Raw genomic sequence first — 15,746 nt, forward strand, 5'->3', positions numbered from 1 at the left:
GTTTCACCTATAATGCGGTAAGATTTTTTGGCTCCCGAGGACAGCATTATATCGGGGGAGAAGTGTATTAAGATTCCCTAAAATGAATGGATTTGGTTTTGCAAGTTGTGTGAATGCTTAATTTGGCTCCCAAACATCTTGGCATAGAGGCTGCAGACCTGTTTCATTCTGTCAGTGCAGGGGAGGATTGGTGCCTGGGATTAGTTTGGGGTGTGTGTGCAGTGAGGTTGTGTTGGAGAGGAATTATACAGATATTAACACACCTTTCAGACAAAAGTTTGAAAAGCTAAAGTATGTGTGATATACGTGCACTATTTGGATCCATGTGTTAATATACGTAAGCACACAATCCCAATCCATACATTGAATCAGGGCTTGAATACATTTTGGATTGGTGAGAGCGAGAATAGAAAGATAAGGGGGAGAGAAATGAGAAATCGAGACGGGAGGGAGTAAAAAGGAGATTGATGATGAGGGAAAGTGATGCAGGAAGAAATGAATGTGGAGGGAGAATGAATTGATATAGGAAGGAGGAAGAGTGAATGAAAAGTGGAGGAATGTAGGGAATGGTAGTGGGAGAGGCTGTGCACTTAAGTTTTAAACTTCAGCACAGGCAGTCATTTGTCATTCACATAGAGAAAACTTAACAGGAACATTGGTTTCAGTACATGGACCCTGTGAGTGGAACAATGCAATAACTTCACAATGTTAGAAATTAAAATATACCATGTGGCCAGTGTAAGGTGGCATGATATGATGAGATTTGCTGTTCCCTAGGTATATACAGTAATACCGTACTAGTTACATAGGTATCTATGGGGTGGGAGTTGGTGAGCATACATTACAATTTGTATTTGCTGTTATATTACATATGTGCTCTAGACCTATAAGGCTAGATTCTGGTTTATATTCTGACTCCTTTTATGCTCCTCAGGTTGTATGTGTGGCTGGAAGCTGGCCAGTCGGTCAGCAAAGAATTCTTCTAATGAAGGAGAACTCTGCTGATGTGAGGGGTTAGGTGGGGAGAGAGAGGACGTATCTTTAGGGACCATACTCCAGTATCGTAAGTTAGCCCCTACGATGCTCTAGTTCATGCTGGGGCCACTGCTGGTGCACAGGTTCAGTGAGCTGAAAGTGGCTTCCTAGTGGTCCCACACCCTTCCCTCTACCAAGCAGAACTTTAGGCTTAGGGGAGTGTTTAGCCCTTAATTTCTAACATCTTATCTGGACCATCTGATTGCTTACAAATGTAATAAGCACTTTCAGTTGTACAGACATTATTACAATTTGTACTTACAGGTTTAGCAGGTAGTTCCAGATCCATATTGTCCCCATCCATGAAAAATCCCACAGGAGGAAGTCTCCATTGAGATCCCCTCTTGGAGACCCCAGACTGTTGTTTCATAAAAGAGTATGAAGGACCCATCCCCCAACACTGGCATATCCTCAGGAATCTGTTCAGATCCCAGGTCCTCTATGCCAGTTTTGGCTATTGGTGCCCTTCCCTCCTGCCTCCTTGGCAATGCTGCTTCATCAGAGCTGGGCTACTGACCCTGTCACTGATGCCCCAAGGACTCACTCTGAAGGGCACCTCTACATGATATAATACAGCCTGGGCCTGTATTATCCTTTTAAACTCATTTCCAGGGCACCGGGCTATATGAGCAGATCTAGGGGGCATGATGTAGATCTCAGTTATGCAACAAGTATTTGGCATACAGATCACAGAGGTACCGTATATTCTCAGATGTAGGAATTTACAAAATTGATACATTGCACCTGGAGATAATTTGAATTGAAATCGAACGTTTCTGTTACATTCAATCTGTCTGGTTTAGGGGTTTGTACTGGTGCCCATCGCAGTAGTATCTCAGCTTTTCTTGAGTTAATTATATTGGCACAGCAAGGGGTCTCTGGTGGACTTTATGGAGTCTTCCCTTTCTCTGGTTGTGGGGGACTTTGTGTGAGGTTCATGTTTCTTCTTCTTCTTATTATTATTATTATTACTGTTTTATTATGTTAAACTTATCAAATTGATGGGTGAAGTCCTCGCCGCACTGAAATCAATGGGAGTTTTGCCATTGACTTCAGTGGAGCCAGGACTTCACCCATCAATTTTAAATTAAATGTCAGATAGGCAAACATGAATTTGAAGGACATGTTGCATTGATTCCTAGCACCTTTATTTAATTGCGTATAGCCCTAATGTCCCCCTGATTGATATTTACTTCTTTTGACATTGACACCTCATTCCTTTTGCGTCTCCATTAAGGACCCATCTCAGCACTGATGTCATATGGTAAGCAGAATCAATATGTGTAATTGCTTGTAAAAATTGTCAAATGTAAAGTAAAGAATGGCAAATATGATTTTTTTAAGTTGAATAAGGAAACTGTCAGCAATGATGCACTCTCATAATGCTTACTAGAGCTGAACAGTATATATAAGGCTGAGCCACAGAGGCAGCTAGGCAGATCTCAGGATCCTGAAGGCTTCCCAAAGTTCTGGAAGAGTAGCTACTCTTTCCCCAATCGCTGTGCATCACTTCAAAGAATCAGAAGGTAAGATTCATGCTAGCCACCTATAAGATTTATTCAATGGACTGAGTGCAATTGTTCTGTCCAAGGTTTGTAAAGCAAATACAGGATCTCTCAACATGGTGCTTTTTAAGTTATTCTTTTATTATTATTATTTATTATTATGTATTATCTTTTTATATTTGGAATGAATAAGTAGTGCATATAGTTAAATTTTAATCACTTTTAGTTTATTCAATGGAAGGCAACTAATTTAAGAGAGAATGATCCAAAGATGCAAAATCAACTTCTAAGGCTGACAGAAGTGATAGAAAGGAGGATGATTAAACATGGAATCATGGAAGAAATGCATTATAGTAAGAATTTAAATGTTAGACACTTATACATAAATACTGATTTTTGTTGTTTGTCTTACACTCCCATTTTCAAATACCATTCACTAGACATGTGTCCACAGATACTGAACCATTTTGACTTTAAACATTGTCATCCCTTGTACGAACATCCTAAAAGTCCTATAGAAATTAATAGGGATGAAACTAGCAGGGGGCTAGAGAAATTAAATAGGTTTCTATGAACATTACTTGAAAATATCTCAAGGCAGATTTGCCACTCCATTACAACAGTTTTACACTGGTCTAACTCCATTGAAAGTATGTGGTTTTCATTCATTTTATGTATATTACACCATAAAATGCCATATGGGAAAGTTATATATCATTTAATAGAAAATTATAACCTTCATGTTGGTTATTTTGAACCAGCCTACAGAATTTAATACAGAATTACATCCCAGTTGTGGAATACTGTAGGATGGTGCAAAAAACTTCTAGAAAGGTATCGATTACATTCTACAGAACTTTTCCATAAATGCATTTTACAGTGCAGTGTGTATAAATTAGTAGTAAATTACATGTACATTAAAGAGATAGTCGATTCAGAATTAATAACTTGTACTATCTACAACAGTCTCAGATCTCCAGAAATCTATTCTTATTCACTTTTTAATTTTCAAATGAAAATATTTCTCATTATTCAGCCATGATGTAACTCAACGGATTGTTGGAATGAATTGGGCTTTTAGCAGGATTCTTTGTGAAAACTTTGTTGCAATATATCCAATTACAGCTTCCACACAGTACACTAAAGAAATTTGTAGTAAAATATGTTCAGAAGACTAGTGAAAGTCCAGGTTATCAAGAAAAAATATTCCTCTGTAATTCCAAATGCAAAGTCAATGCTATATGAGTCAATAACTGTTTTCAGCCTTAAACATTTTGATCAAGATTTGATAAATACATATTATTGACAGTCTCTCTGGTGGCTGGGATCCTGGTTAAGAACATCCATTCAGCTGATTTGTTAATTTTTATGTGTCTCACTGTAACAACCTCAGTTTAGCTAATACATTTTGAAATTGCAGGAAAGGAAGGATTTGAACTGTACTTTCTAATTTCTAACGGAAGAGGAATTAGAAATGAATTCATTAGCCAACTAAAAAAACAGATAATTTTCTATTTAAAATTCATTTCATTTTGACTGGAACTTTGACACTTGAGACTGCAAGCTTTTGTAGCTGTTTCTACAAAAAATCTAAACCTCTCAAACAGATTCAAGAGCCAGGTTCCACTTGCTATAGAAATAGTTTTATCTGGCTTTCAATAAATAATTATAGGTAATAAATCTGTACAAATATTCTTTTGTTAATAATTCCTCTTTTTCTATAGGGCACACTTTTGTGTTTTCTAGAAGGAAGTAGTAATAGTATAAGAACACATTTCTAGTTACTACTTTTGTCTTTGACTTATAGAAAATAAATAACTATTACTGATCGTGATTACCAATGCTAAATATTGAAGAATAAATGTACAAAAATGCATCTTAAATTTTAAGATAAAACATTTGACAAATATTTAATGAAAGTGCAGCAGTTTTCAAAATATCTGGCTGGCTAAAAGGCAGGTTCCTCTAACTTAAAGATTTTCAAATCTTGCAAATACTTTAGTAATCTTTTCTTTTTTTACTAATCTCACCAAATTCTACTTGCTGATACAACCTAAGGTCTTGATTCTGAAAAACATACTTATTTAGAAAGAACTCAAACACTTACTTAAATTTAAACATATGCCAAAATCATATCAAAGTAAATGGGAGTGCTCTCATATATAGCATTAAGCACTTTGTGTAAGTCTTGCCGGATTGGAGCTTAAGGATCTGTCCCCAAACCCTCTGAAATTAATGAGAATCTTTCCAAAGATTTCAGTAGACTTTGAATCATGCTCTTTATATTTCTAAATTATTTACTGAAGATCAACTTTTTCTTATTGAGGATATTCAACATAAACAGTATTTAATAACCAAACTATTTCATGCCAAATCCTGCCTGTTCTAGAAACTTTTGACTGAGAAATAAGTGTGAATAGATGTCAGGATTTCTCCTGTAGTCTTTAAACACGTGAAATGTGAAACTGATGTATTCTTTAGGATCAACATTGGATGTCAGTGTTGTACCACTGAAGTACAACTCCAAGTGGACGGAGTGTTAAATATTGTAGCTGGATTTTAATAGTTTTAGGACCAATATGACACTTCTAGGTACAATATGCATGGTATGTTGAAATGGAGTAATCAAACCTTATGCTTTCGGGGCATAAACTAATCACTACAGAGGTCAGAAAGGAATCCCTCTCTATGTATACCATTGCATGATCAGCCAGCTGCAATTATGAAGGCACTTGCCTTTGGCGTATTTGGTATTGACCACTGCTAGAGATAGGATAATGGATTTCATGGCTAAAAGGTCTGATCCAATATGGAAAATCTTATATTCTTCAATTCATTTTTCTAGCTCTGACTAAAATGCCACTTAACTGTATTGCCTTATGTTGCAACACAGCAGTATTGTATTGCTATTGGCCAGTAACATTTCATTGAAAATAGTGCCTTACCTAGTCACAGCAGCACTAAAGGACTGCTGCCAGACAGTCCAGCTCTGCTCAGGCAGAGCACACAAGTAGTTAATACCAGGGGGCAGATCCTCAGATGGTGTAAATTGTCATAGCTCCCTGAAAGTCACTTGAGTTGTGACAACTTGCACCAGCTGCGGATCTGCCCCTAGCTATTTAGAAATCCAGTTTCATGATTGTTTGGTTTCTATATCCTGCACTGAGTGTTCAGTACGTACTTCTGTATGCAGATCTTCTATGTACTTCCTCTCTGGCATCATTGCTCTGCATCTAAGTTATATGTATTTAGCTCTGGGGAAGAAAACCTCAATATGATAGCCTGAATACTTATGTACAATAAACAATGAACCTTACTCAGTGCTTACTGGTAAGTGCTTGCTATCCATCAATTGCGTAGCACTTGGCTTATTATATTTTCCACTCATAGATTTTAGGCAAATTATTGGGCATTTGGAGTCCATTGAATCTTCTACTCTGTTATGTTTCTTGTCCAGTTGTGTGTTATCTTATAATTCATGGAAGATACAAGTTGTCATGCTCAGGTATGTCTGAAAACCTGCTGTGAAATGTGTCATAGCATAAACCTGAAACAACAAGGCTTCTGGTCCATTCTTACTTCAGCCCATGGTGCCAAAGTAATGCAGTATAGAGCGGGTCCCTTTCTGCTCTGACTGACACACTGTGCGGCTCACTGAATTCAAATAAACAATATCACTGGGAGTTTATGGGGGTATAAATCAGTGCAGAATTTAGCTTTAGATGTGTACAAGGGTCCCTTATTCTGAAATCTGGACCAATGCGGAGGATTACAAATAGTGTGGAAGGTTAAATTTAGGGGGGTTTTTTATTGGCCTGCAGGGATTTAGTTAGCCACTTAACATTTTATTTCAACTGGCTCAATTTTCCTATCTCCCTTTGTTTTTCAGACTGTAGTATAAACTTCTCTGGAACATTTTCATGGATGGGAGAGTGGCTCTTTCAGGCACACAACAGAGTATCAGTTCAAATGCATGATGAAACACTTCCAGTGACATTCAATTTCTGTGAACTTATTACAATTTCAGTTGCTTTATAGTGAATTAACATTGTCATCCATGCTGATTTTAAAGAATGAATTGATGAAGATTAGCTAATTTTTGAGCTAAATATCTTGGCTTGTTTAATTTATTTTTAATAGCCAAAAGCATGAGTCCAAAATGTATATTAATTAATTTTATTAAACAATCATTTCATAAAGTTAAGAACTGACCCAAAGCAAGTACTTTAAAATCTACTTGCTGTTTTATAATATTTTTGCTTCAATTTCATAGATGTTTTCATTACAAATCACTTTAGTCTATGAAACAGACCAGGCAAATATCTACCGCTGCTCGCTGATGTGCTAACTTGTGTGAGTGGTCTGATTGAAGTCAACAGGGCTATTTGCAGTAATAGGGACTATGCTCAGCAGTAAGTATTTTCAGTATTGAGTAGAGTTGGTCAAAATTATTTTGGTCAAATATTTTATTCTATTAAAAATGCAGTTTCAAGGCAGTCGGAACTGTGAATTCGAGTTGAATTTGGAGAATAGTCTCAGATGAATAAAAAATGAAAAAGAAATTTAGAAAAAGTCAAAATGTTTGACAGTTTCAAAATCAAATATTTTGACTTTTCATTCCAAAATGACATTTCATTCTAAATTTAGCTAGGTTTTTTAAAATAATTAAGGTTAAAAAGCACCCAAAAATGTAACAAAATGAAATGAAAAGATGAACAAAATGGTTCATTCAACCTTAATCATTTTTTTCCAGTTCTGCCAGCAAACCAAAAAAGTCAATTATTTATTCATCTCCAATATTGGGTCCGTAAGCTAAATCAAACTAATAATAGTACATTTGAATAACGATAATGTTTAACATTTACATACTAAAGAACAGATAGTAAACACCTTACTCACATTGATGATTGCTCACTGAAATATATAATTGAAGACAATGAGACTACTTGTGTGAGAAAGTGTTCATCAGTCTGAATAAGAGATTCACAATATAGCTCTGAACCACCAAAACATACATATATATATAATATTGTGGGCCACACTGTGATACTCTTACTCACAATGAATAATCTTACTCATGAGACCGCACAGGGAGTAGGATAGAGATCACAATCTAGTCCTTTATTATTAATTGTATATAGTCAATGGAACTACCCACAGCAATGTGCATTACACCTAGCAGCATACCAGGATCAGCCCTTAATGGCTGAAGCAAGGTATAAACCTAATGATGGACTAAAATGGAAAATCTAAGACTGTACGAGTTATAGCATTGTATCAAAAGCACCATAAACACAACAGAATTTCAGAGTAGCAGCTCTAAGGTGCCACAAGTACTCCTTACAACAGAATTTGATATACCTTCTGTATCAGAAATTTCTAACCATAAATGTATTTGTTTTTTGTAAAAGTCTGGATTGAAATTTGCCTATTTTACCCAAGGAACCAAATCCTACAGGTGTTCATTGCTTTAAATGATAAAAACAAAAGCATACAAAACACAAGGATTTAGAAGTGAGGGGATGAAGAAAAAATGCTCAGAGCAAGAAGAGTGGCTGGATGTGACACTGCACTCTGTGATGGGATTTTGCTTTTATTTCTTTAGTCAATAAATTCAGAAAATTAAAAACCACCTGGTGTTATAGTCTGACAATTGCAACACATTGAAACTATGTAGGATTTTCATTCTCCTTTCATATACATGGAGTTTCATTCCATTCTATATTAGTGGGTTTTCCTGTCTATATATTGACTCCAAAGTATGTAAAGAGGACTATATTTATTCCCCCCCCCCCCATCTGTGTTCTGACAGGCAATGAAAATGAAAAGCATTTATTTTGTGGCTGGATTGCTTTTAATGATCATTCAAGGCAGCTGGCAAAATCCTCTTCAAGACACAGAAGATAAATCCAGGTAAACACTACAAATCAAACATCTCAGAATAATCCAAACATACTCCCCTGTACTTTTCCCACAACTCGATGCAAAATCTTTGACTTGAGGAAAAGTTTCTTATAATATTACAGTATATTTAATTCATCTATGGATCAGAGAAGGATATCTATATTGCAAAGTGCAGCACACCAGTTGTTTGGTGTTTCTAACAGTACCCTTTTATTGTTGTCCTAATAGACTCTTAGTTATACAGTTACCAGGCTGCTATACTGATTGACTCTGTCAGCCAGCTAACAATCATATCAGTAGCAAGTAATTTTTGTTTCTTTTCTTTGTTCTTATTCTGTTGGAATATAGAATTTTTTAAAAAAAGAAGTCAATGCAGGAATAGCACCTGTAGAAAGTGCTATCATCAATGCTGATTAATGTATTACACGCTATTCATAGATCATTCAAAGCTTCCCAGACTGAACCATTAGATGAATCTAGACAGCTGAATGAAGTAAAACGTCATTCACAAGGCACATTCACCAGTGATTACAGCAAGTACTTGGACACTAGACGAGCTCAGGATTTTGTGCAATGGTTAATGAGCACTAAAAGAAGCGGGTAAGCATTATAAATCTGCATGCACATCCATAAACTAGTGCATGTCAGGAATCAGTTCACTATTCAGCTTCCCCTCACAGAACATGATCTATTTTCCTTTTAAATGCATAGCATATAAATCAGAGAAGAAGACCTTCAGGATAATTGAAACATAGCATTGATATGTTGTTAGCAAAAAATGAGCCAACTGTGGAAGATCATTGTTATATACTAGTTCAATCTTTTCTGAAATAGCAGAAGTGATTGGTTGAAAATAGTCATCAGTCTTTTGGCAGGTATTAGTGTGGTATCTGATTTGTCATCTGTAAGGAAACTCTTTCAGGAAGATGGACTCAGTGACCTAATAGGTCTTTTCCATATTTAGCTACTCTGATCCTGTGGTCTCCTTATAGAACACTTATAGAGGATTAAGCTTTGTCGGCCACTAGATACCTCGACTGTGCCACAGAAATACTGGCAGTGCATGCCTTTTTGGAAGATATATTTTGGTTAAATACAAGTCTCTGGGCTCAGCATAGAAGTAACTGGATGAAATTCTATGGCCTATGATATACAAGGGGGATCAAATGGTCCCTTCTGGTTTTAGTTAGCGCTGCTAACATTTTAACTTCCCGTGCTAAGGTGGTCCTTAAAAACAGAAGTATGGAACTAAGAGTTTCAAGAGCCTGTATTCAATTACATTCGTAGCCCCCGAAAGCACTCACCTGTGTCATTTAGCATGCACAGATTTTTACAGTAATATTTAAATAATATTCAATAGCATTTTATGAGCTAATGCATATTATGCATACAATGCAATGTACTAATATAATATCAGATATCTAATGACTCTGGGCCTTTGCTACAGACAACCGGCACTGGATGAGAGAGAGAATGAAAAATTCCTGGACCAGCTATCAAGGTACTTTAAAATGCTGGATATGTTTCTCAGAAGGAATTGAAACAATTAATATTTCTGTTGGGTAGGAAACAGCCAACAATATAGAGAATTCCTTACACCTTCAAAATTATAATGCAGGAATTAGATACTCCAGCCATAGAAGAAGGCATTCTGGGTCTAATTTTTACAATTAGGGAGGAAATGATTGAGACTTTCATTATGATAGAGAAGCTTGGAACCAGTGGCTGTGAGCTAACTGAATTCTGGAATGGCCTTGAGAATGTAGCAGTACGAGAGTATTAGATTTCAGGAAAGGAAATTTTAGGGAATAAAGAAATCTAATGAGTAAGGTACAATGGAGAAGTATTAAAATCCCACAAGTGTGAGATAAGGCAGGGGAATCCTAAGAAATACGGAGTTGGGGGATCAATATTGGACACAAGACCAATGAAAGAGGAATGATATACGATGAGGCAGCAAGAGATTTTAACCGAGTAACACAGGGATCAGTGTTAGGTCCATTTTTATGTAACTTGTTCATTGTAGAAGGGGAAATAGATGGCATGTAATTGAAAAGTGCAGATGGTACTAATTGGGAGGAATGTCAAACTCCCAAGCAGATGGAAAAATAATGCAAAGGGCCCTAGAGAAATTTGAAACATGGGCAGAAAATAATAAATGCTAAAAATAAATGAAAACTAATACATCTGGAGAAAAATGCCCCAAAACTTGTCTTCTCTGCCAGGAGGCAGGGAATGGACGACCCGAGCAGTTATAGTGAGCAGCAAATTAGACGAAATTTTGCAGTGCAATTTGGCTTCAGAAAATGATCAATTTTGTTCTGAATAAGCAAAGGCAGTGCGTCAAGGGAAAGGGAGGAAACAGTCCATTTCTACATACCCTAGATGTGATCACACCTGAAATAGTTCTGGAAATCACATGACAAAACGGATATTGAAAAACTGGAGGTTCTTCAGAGAAGAGTAACCAAAAATGCTCAATGGCTGGAGGAAATGAAGGCAAAAGGAATTAAATCTGTACAGTTTGGCTATGAGACAAAAGGGGGATATTATGGAATTATTTAAGGTGGTGCCAGGGGGTGTAATTAAGACCTAGGGTGAAAATATGAAGGCTAATTTTGGGGAAAACTTCCTGCTAATGAAAAATGCTGGTCTGGCAGGAAATAGAAGCCAACAGAAGCAAGCAAAGGGCACAAATAAAGTGATAACATGGTCCTGATCATAAGAGAACTGCTTTTATTTCAGCAATGGACTCTCGAGACGTCATGCTGAATTTGAGAGGCACGCCGAGGGCACCTATACCAGTGACATCACCTCTTATTTGGAAGGTCAAGCTGCCAAAGAGTTCATTGCTTGGTTAGTGAACGGACGAGGAAGAAGAGAGTAAGAATCCCTCCGTTCCTATCATTAAATGTTGTTTGGCTTTTCTGGTTAGAAATCAAGCCTAATCGAACCATAATGTATTTTTGTTTTATTCTTGCTGTATTTCATATTTTTCTTTGTATCTTAAGATACGATACATTGTGGGTATGAGATGATCATTTTAAATGATTCAGTCCTACTACAGATTAAAATGAAGATGTTGACAAGTTTAATGTGTTGTTACACTGTAAAAGGTTAGATTCAAGGTCAACATGTCTAAATCTGAACCAGTCTTTCCTCCAGAATCCCCCCACACTTTTCCCTTTCTAAGATCTCTTTACTGCAGTAAGTTCAAGATTCATCTTCCTGTCCTCAAAGTGCCCTTCCATAGCTCTGCCCCATCTACATTTCTGATCTCTTTGCTCCTACATCCTCTCTTACTCCATACACCTATCACAAGCTTCACTCTTTCCTGCTTATGCACTCCTCTCATTCCTGGCTTTATACCTTCTTTCATTATAACCTTACACTTAGAACATTTAATCATTTCAAAGGATCCTCGGTCTCTTCCTATTTCAAATCCCTCCTGCTCTTCATGGCTTAGCAACTACCGTGTTCTCATCTGTTATCCGTTCTGTACTTATTTGGGCCTTTAGACTGTAAGCTCTTCAGGGCAGGGATTTCATTTCACCCTCTGTTCTTTGAAAAAATACATTTTACCAGCTGTAAAGCACCGTGTATGTCTCTGGCACTATTTACAAAATAATAATAATATCAATAATAATAAAATATCTCTAAGACAAGATTGTGTGTTGGAGTCTAGGAAGAGCCAACAGATAAAGTAATTCTGGAAGGACTGGCTATCTCCGAAAGGATAGAATTAAAGAGTGAGATCAGCTATTGAAAAGAGAATGGTGTTAAGTTATGATACTGACATTCTGATTTCCAGTAGTCTTGTTGTCATGGGTAATGAATAGCAGTCAGGGGCAGCAGAAAGGTACCCATGTGTCCATAGATAATGGAGGTAAAAATTAGGGGCCAAGTTCCCAGGTCTGGTCGAGCTGTGTTCAGCCCAGAGTCCTGGGTGGGAAAGTGGGGTAAGTGTAAATCACCTTTCTGAAAACTTGATCCTTGACCTTATTCGAGGTCAAACTAGCCTCTGGGATCCCATAGAACAACCTAATGGCCATTGTAAATTATGCAAGTTAGAGGGCTCCCCTAGGGACTATTCTGCCTGCCAGAGGTCACCAAAGCACAGTGTGCTCCAGCTCCAACCCACTGGACCCCTGTCAATTAAAGAACCCCCTTTGCCTGGTGGGAGGGAGCAAATGGGGTAAAGGTGTCTGTCAGGGGAATCTCTGGCTGTCCTGTTAGAATGGATCTCCAGGGGCACAAAGTGGAGCCGGGATCTGGCCTCATACATAGGTGCTGGAATTAGGCGTGCTGGGGGTGCTGCCTCATCCCCTGGTTTGAAGTGGTTTCCATTATGTACAGGGTTTAAAGAGCAGTTAAATGGTTCTCAGCATCTCACTATAAAAATTGTTCCAGCAACTCTGACCCCATATTTCTGTATACAGCATACAACACACACAATTTAGGAAAATAATATAATTGGCAGCTGTTAATTCACAAAGCTCCCAATTGATTTTGCCAAAAGGGTAAATATTCATGCACTAAACACTTTAGGAATTATAAATCTAGGACTTCATAAATCCAATAAAACTATTAATCAGCTGCTTGAAACAGTTGGCTACAATGTAATAATACTTCATTCTTAAGCAGTGAAGCTTATTATGTTTACAGTGGATTTGATTATGTTTTAATCTCAGCTGTGAGTAACATTGGTTTAGGAAACTGCAATTTGATGTATTAGGTCTGGTGTTTTTGGCTTTTTATTTTTTTTAATTATAATTGAGGAATTAAGGCTCACTTAAAAAATCTTTGAGAAACAGAGCCCTAACTGGGAAAGGAAGACATCCAAACTGTCTTCTCTCACTGAGAAGTGCTCCAAATGTTCCTTTAACATAGAACATTCTAATACTGGGCTAGTCTTGCATCCCTTGAAATCAGTGGGAACTCTGAGTGTGTAAAGACTGCAGGATGAGGCCCTTGAAGAGGTTTGTTTATTCTGGTCTGCACAGCTATTATTTGACAATTTCTCCCCTTTAAAGTTTCTCAGAAGAAGCTAATGCAGTTGAAGAACTGGACAGAAGACATGCAGATGGCACTTTTACCAGTGATATCAACAAAATCCTCGATGACATGGCTGCCAAAGAGTTCTTAAAATGGCTGATTAACACAAAAGTTACCCAGAGGTGACTGAATTTTGATCATCTTAAATCTTAGTATATTTAGATGTTTAATATACTTCCAGCACACTGAGGAAAGGCAGCTCATTTTTCACTTAGCTGTCACTATTTATTTATACCCATACACGTATTAAAAATGTTGGACTACAGACCGTGCCATATACGGTAAGCAAAACCATTCCAAGTATAGTCTATGTTTTGTATCAAGAGCTAGATCTTGTTCCTATTTAAGTTAATGGGAGTTTTGCCATTGATTTGACTTTGACAAGTATTTGGCCCAAAATAAATTATTGGTAAAAGAAACTGACATGTACGTAACAATTATAACCACCAAAGCATTATTAAAACGTATCAAAGAGATTTTTGTAAAAAAGAATACAGTCTTAAAGAGTGGTCTGAGCACAGGTGTGGGAGCCAGGAGCTCTAATCCCTCCTATGACATGAAAAACCTCTATGGCTAAAGTGGGTAATTTAAGCTCCCTGCCTCAGTTTTCCTGTTTGTAAAATGGGAAAATAAAATTTTCTAACCCAGTTCTCGGGGTATTTTAGGAATTATGTGTTGAGGTTTGTAAAGCACTTTAAAGACAATACTGCTCAAATTGAGACATATGTAAGGTGTTTGATTTCCAAAGATGCTGAGTGCCTTCCCTATGAACATTAGGTCTCTTTCATGCACCTCACACAAAAATGGAAACATCCAAAATCACTAGTCACTTTTGAGAATGTAGGCCAACAAATACTAATTCTTATTATTAAAACTTGAAAATAATTATTAAAATATACATTTTATTGGTATTTTATTTTATTTTTTTTTTGCATTTAGCAAATTTAGCATCTAGTACAACATGAAAAATGTTGTTTAACAACATCCACTAAAAATCTTTTTAGAGCTTTATCTTTAGAAATAATTGTGCTTTCAATCTATAATTGAAGGGTTTGTGGAACTAATATCAGTTAAATCTAAACCAGGAAAAATGTCTTCCACATATGTTTAATCTTCTGAATACTGTAACTGGTCCTAATTAAGTCCTTTTGTTTTTCCAGGGACCTTTTGGGGGAATACCAGTAAACGTACAAAATAAATATGGGACAAGTCAAGATCTTCTTCATTGCATCAGCTGCCGGTCACCAGGGAATTCTGAAATTTGTGTTCTATATATTATATTTATAAGCCATATTGCTTTGCATGCCAAAAAATGAATTTTACTATAGTGTAGTGTTGCCAAAGGATTATATATGAAAAGGTTGTTGTCAAAAGGACACACAGAGTAACAGCTTTAAGAATATAAAAATGCCCCATCTTCATATTTTTCAATTATTTAGGGCCAAAATATCTCTATTTACATTTAGCAATGAAATTATTTTTCTATGAAGTCGACTTATACATAGGATTGATTCCAAACACCAAATATCTGCATTGTTAGAAAGGGGCTGATAGTCACAAATGTCTGAGAAGTGAACTTCCCTCTTGAAACCTTTGTTATAAAAAGGCTAAGCTTTCAGGATATTAAATGATAGCCTTAAATAAAAATTTTTCAAGCTTCTTTTTTGTTGTCTTTTTATTTTTTTTTGCATGTGTCCCCCTTGCATCTTTGAAGAAAAACAAGCTTGTTTATATCTAAGGAGTTAAAGTGTCACAGATCTTCAAGTGATTAATTTGTAATGCTGTGCATAAATTTAGCATTTGTTTCCTGACATTTTCATGGTACAGTATTTCCTCTTATGAATGACTTTCATGAAATGGTTTTGATGAATTCTAAAACTGGGGATGTGTGAATTTCGAGTAGACTTTTGCTGAAAAAAGAAATTGTGAAAGCAAAAGCTGAGTTTAAAGGGGATAGGGTGGGGTTGTTTTAAAATGTTCTTCGTTATCACAAATTGTTGTATTTTAACAAAATGTGCAAGAGCAGCCATCTTTGCAAATTTTTGAATGCTATGTGTTGCTTATACGCACTGTTGTGTAATACCATGAACGCAAGCAGCTGGATCAGCTAGTTCGAATATGGTCAGCCAGTCTTCTATGCCCACCACAATCTTCCTCAAAGAACATTTTGTGGCACTCTGAATTCTTGAAACAAATGTTCAACTGACAAGCAGAGTTAAGCATACCTAGAGTGAAAATGCCTGAATC

General features: G+C 36.6%; 1 protein-coding gene across 1 annotated transcript; it reads left to right on the forward strand.

Moving 5' to 3' along the window:
* The first annotated feature begins 2,472 nt into the window (after positions 1–2,472).
* Positions 2,473–15,159, forward strand: GCG (glucagon). The gene is made up of 7 exons (XM_054044785.1): positions 2,473–2,561; positions 8,353–8,453; positions 8,883–9,044; positions 9,892–9,945; positions 11,190–11,327; positions 13,478–13,621; positions 14,660–15,159. The coding sequence occupies exons 2-7, from the start codon at positions 8,356–8,358 to the stop codon at positions 14,682–14,684; spliced, it is 621 nt and encodes a 206-aa protein (XP_053900760.1). The 5' UTR covers positions 2,473–2,561; positions 8,353–8,355; the 3' UTR covers positions 14,685–15,159.
* The last annotated feature ends 587 nt before the right edge of the window (positions 15,160–15,746 follow it).

Source organism: Malaclemys terrapin, chromosome 11 (genome assembly GCF_027887155.1).
Source record: "Malaclemys terrapin pileata isolate rMalTer1 chromosome 11, rMalTer1.hap1, whole genome shotgun sequence".
NCBI classification, from domain to species: Eukaryota; Metazoa; Chordata; order Testudines; family Emydidae; genus Malaclemys; species Malaclemys terrapin.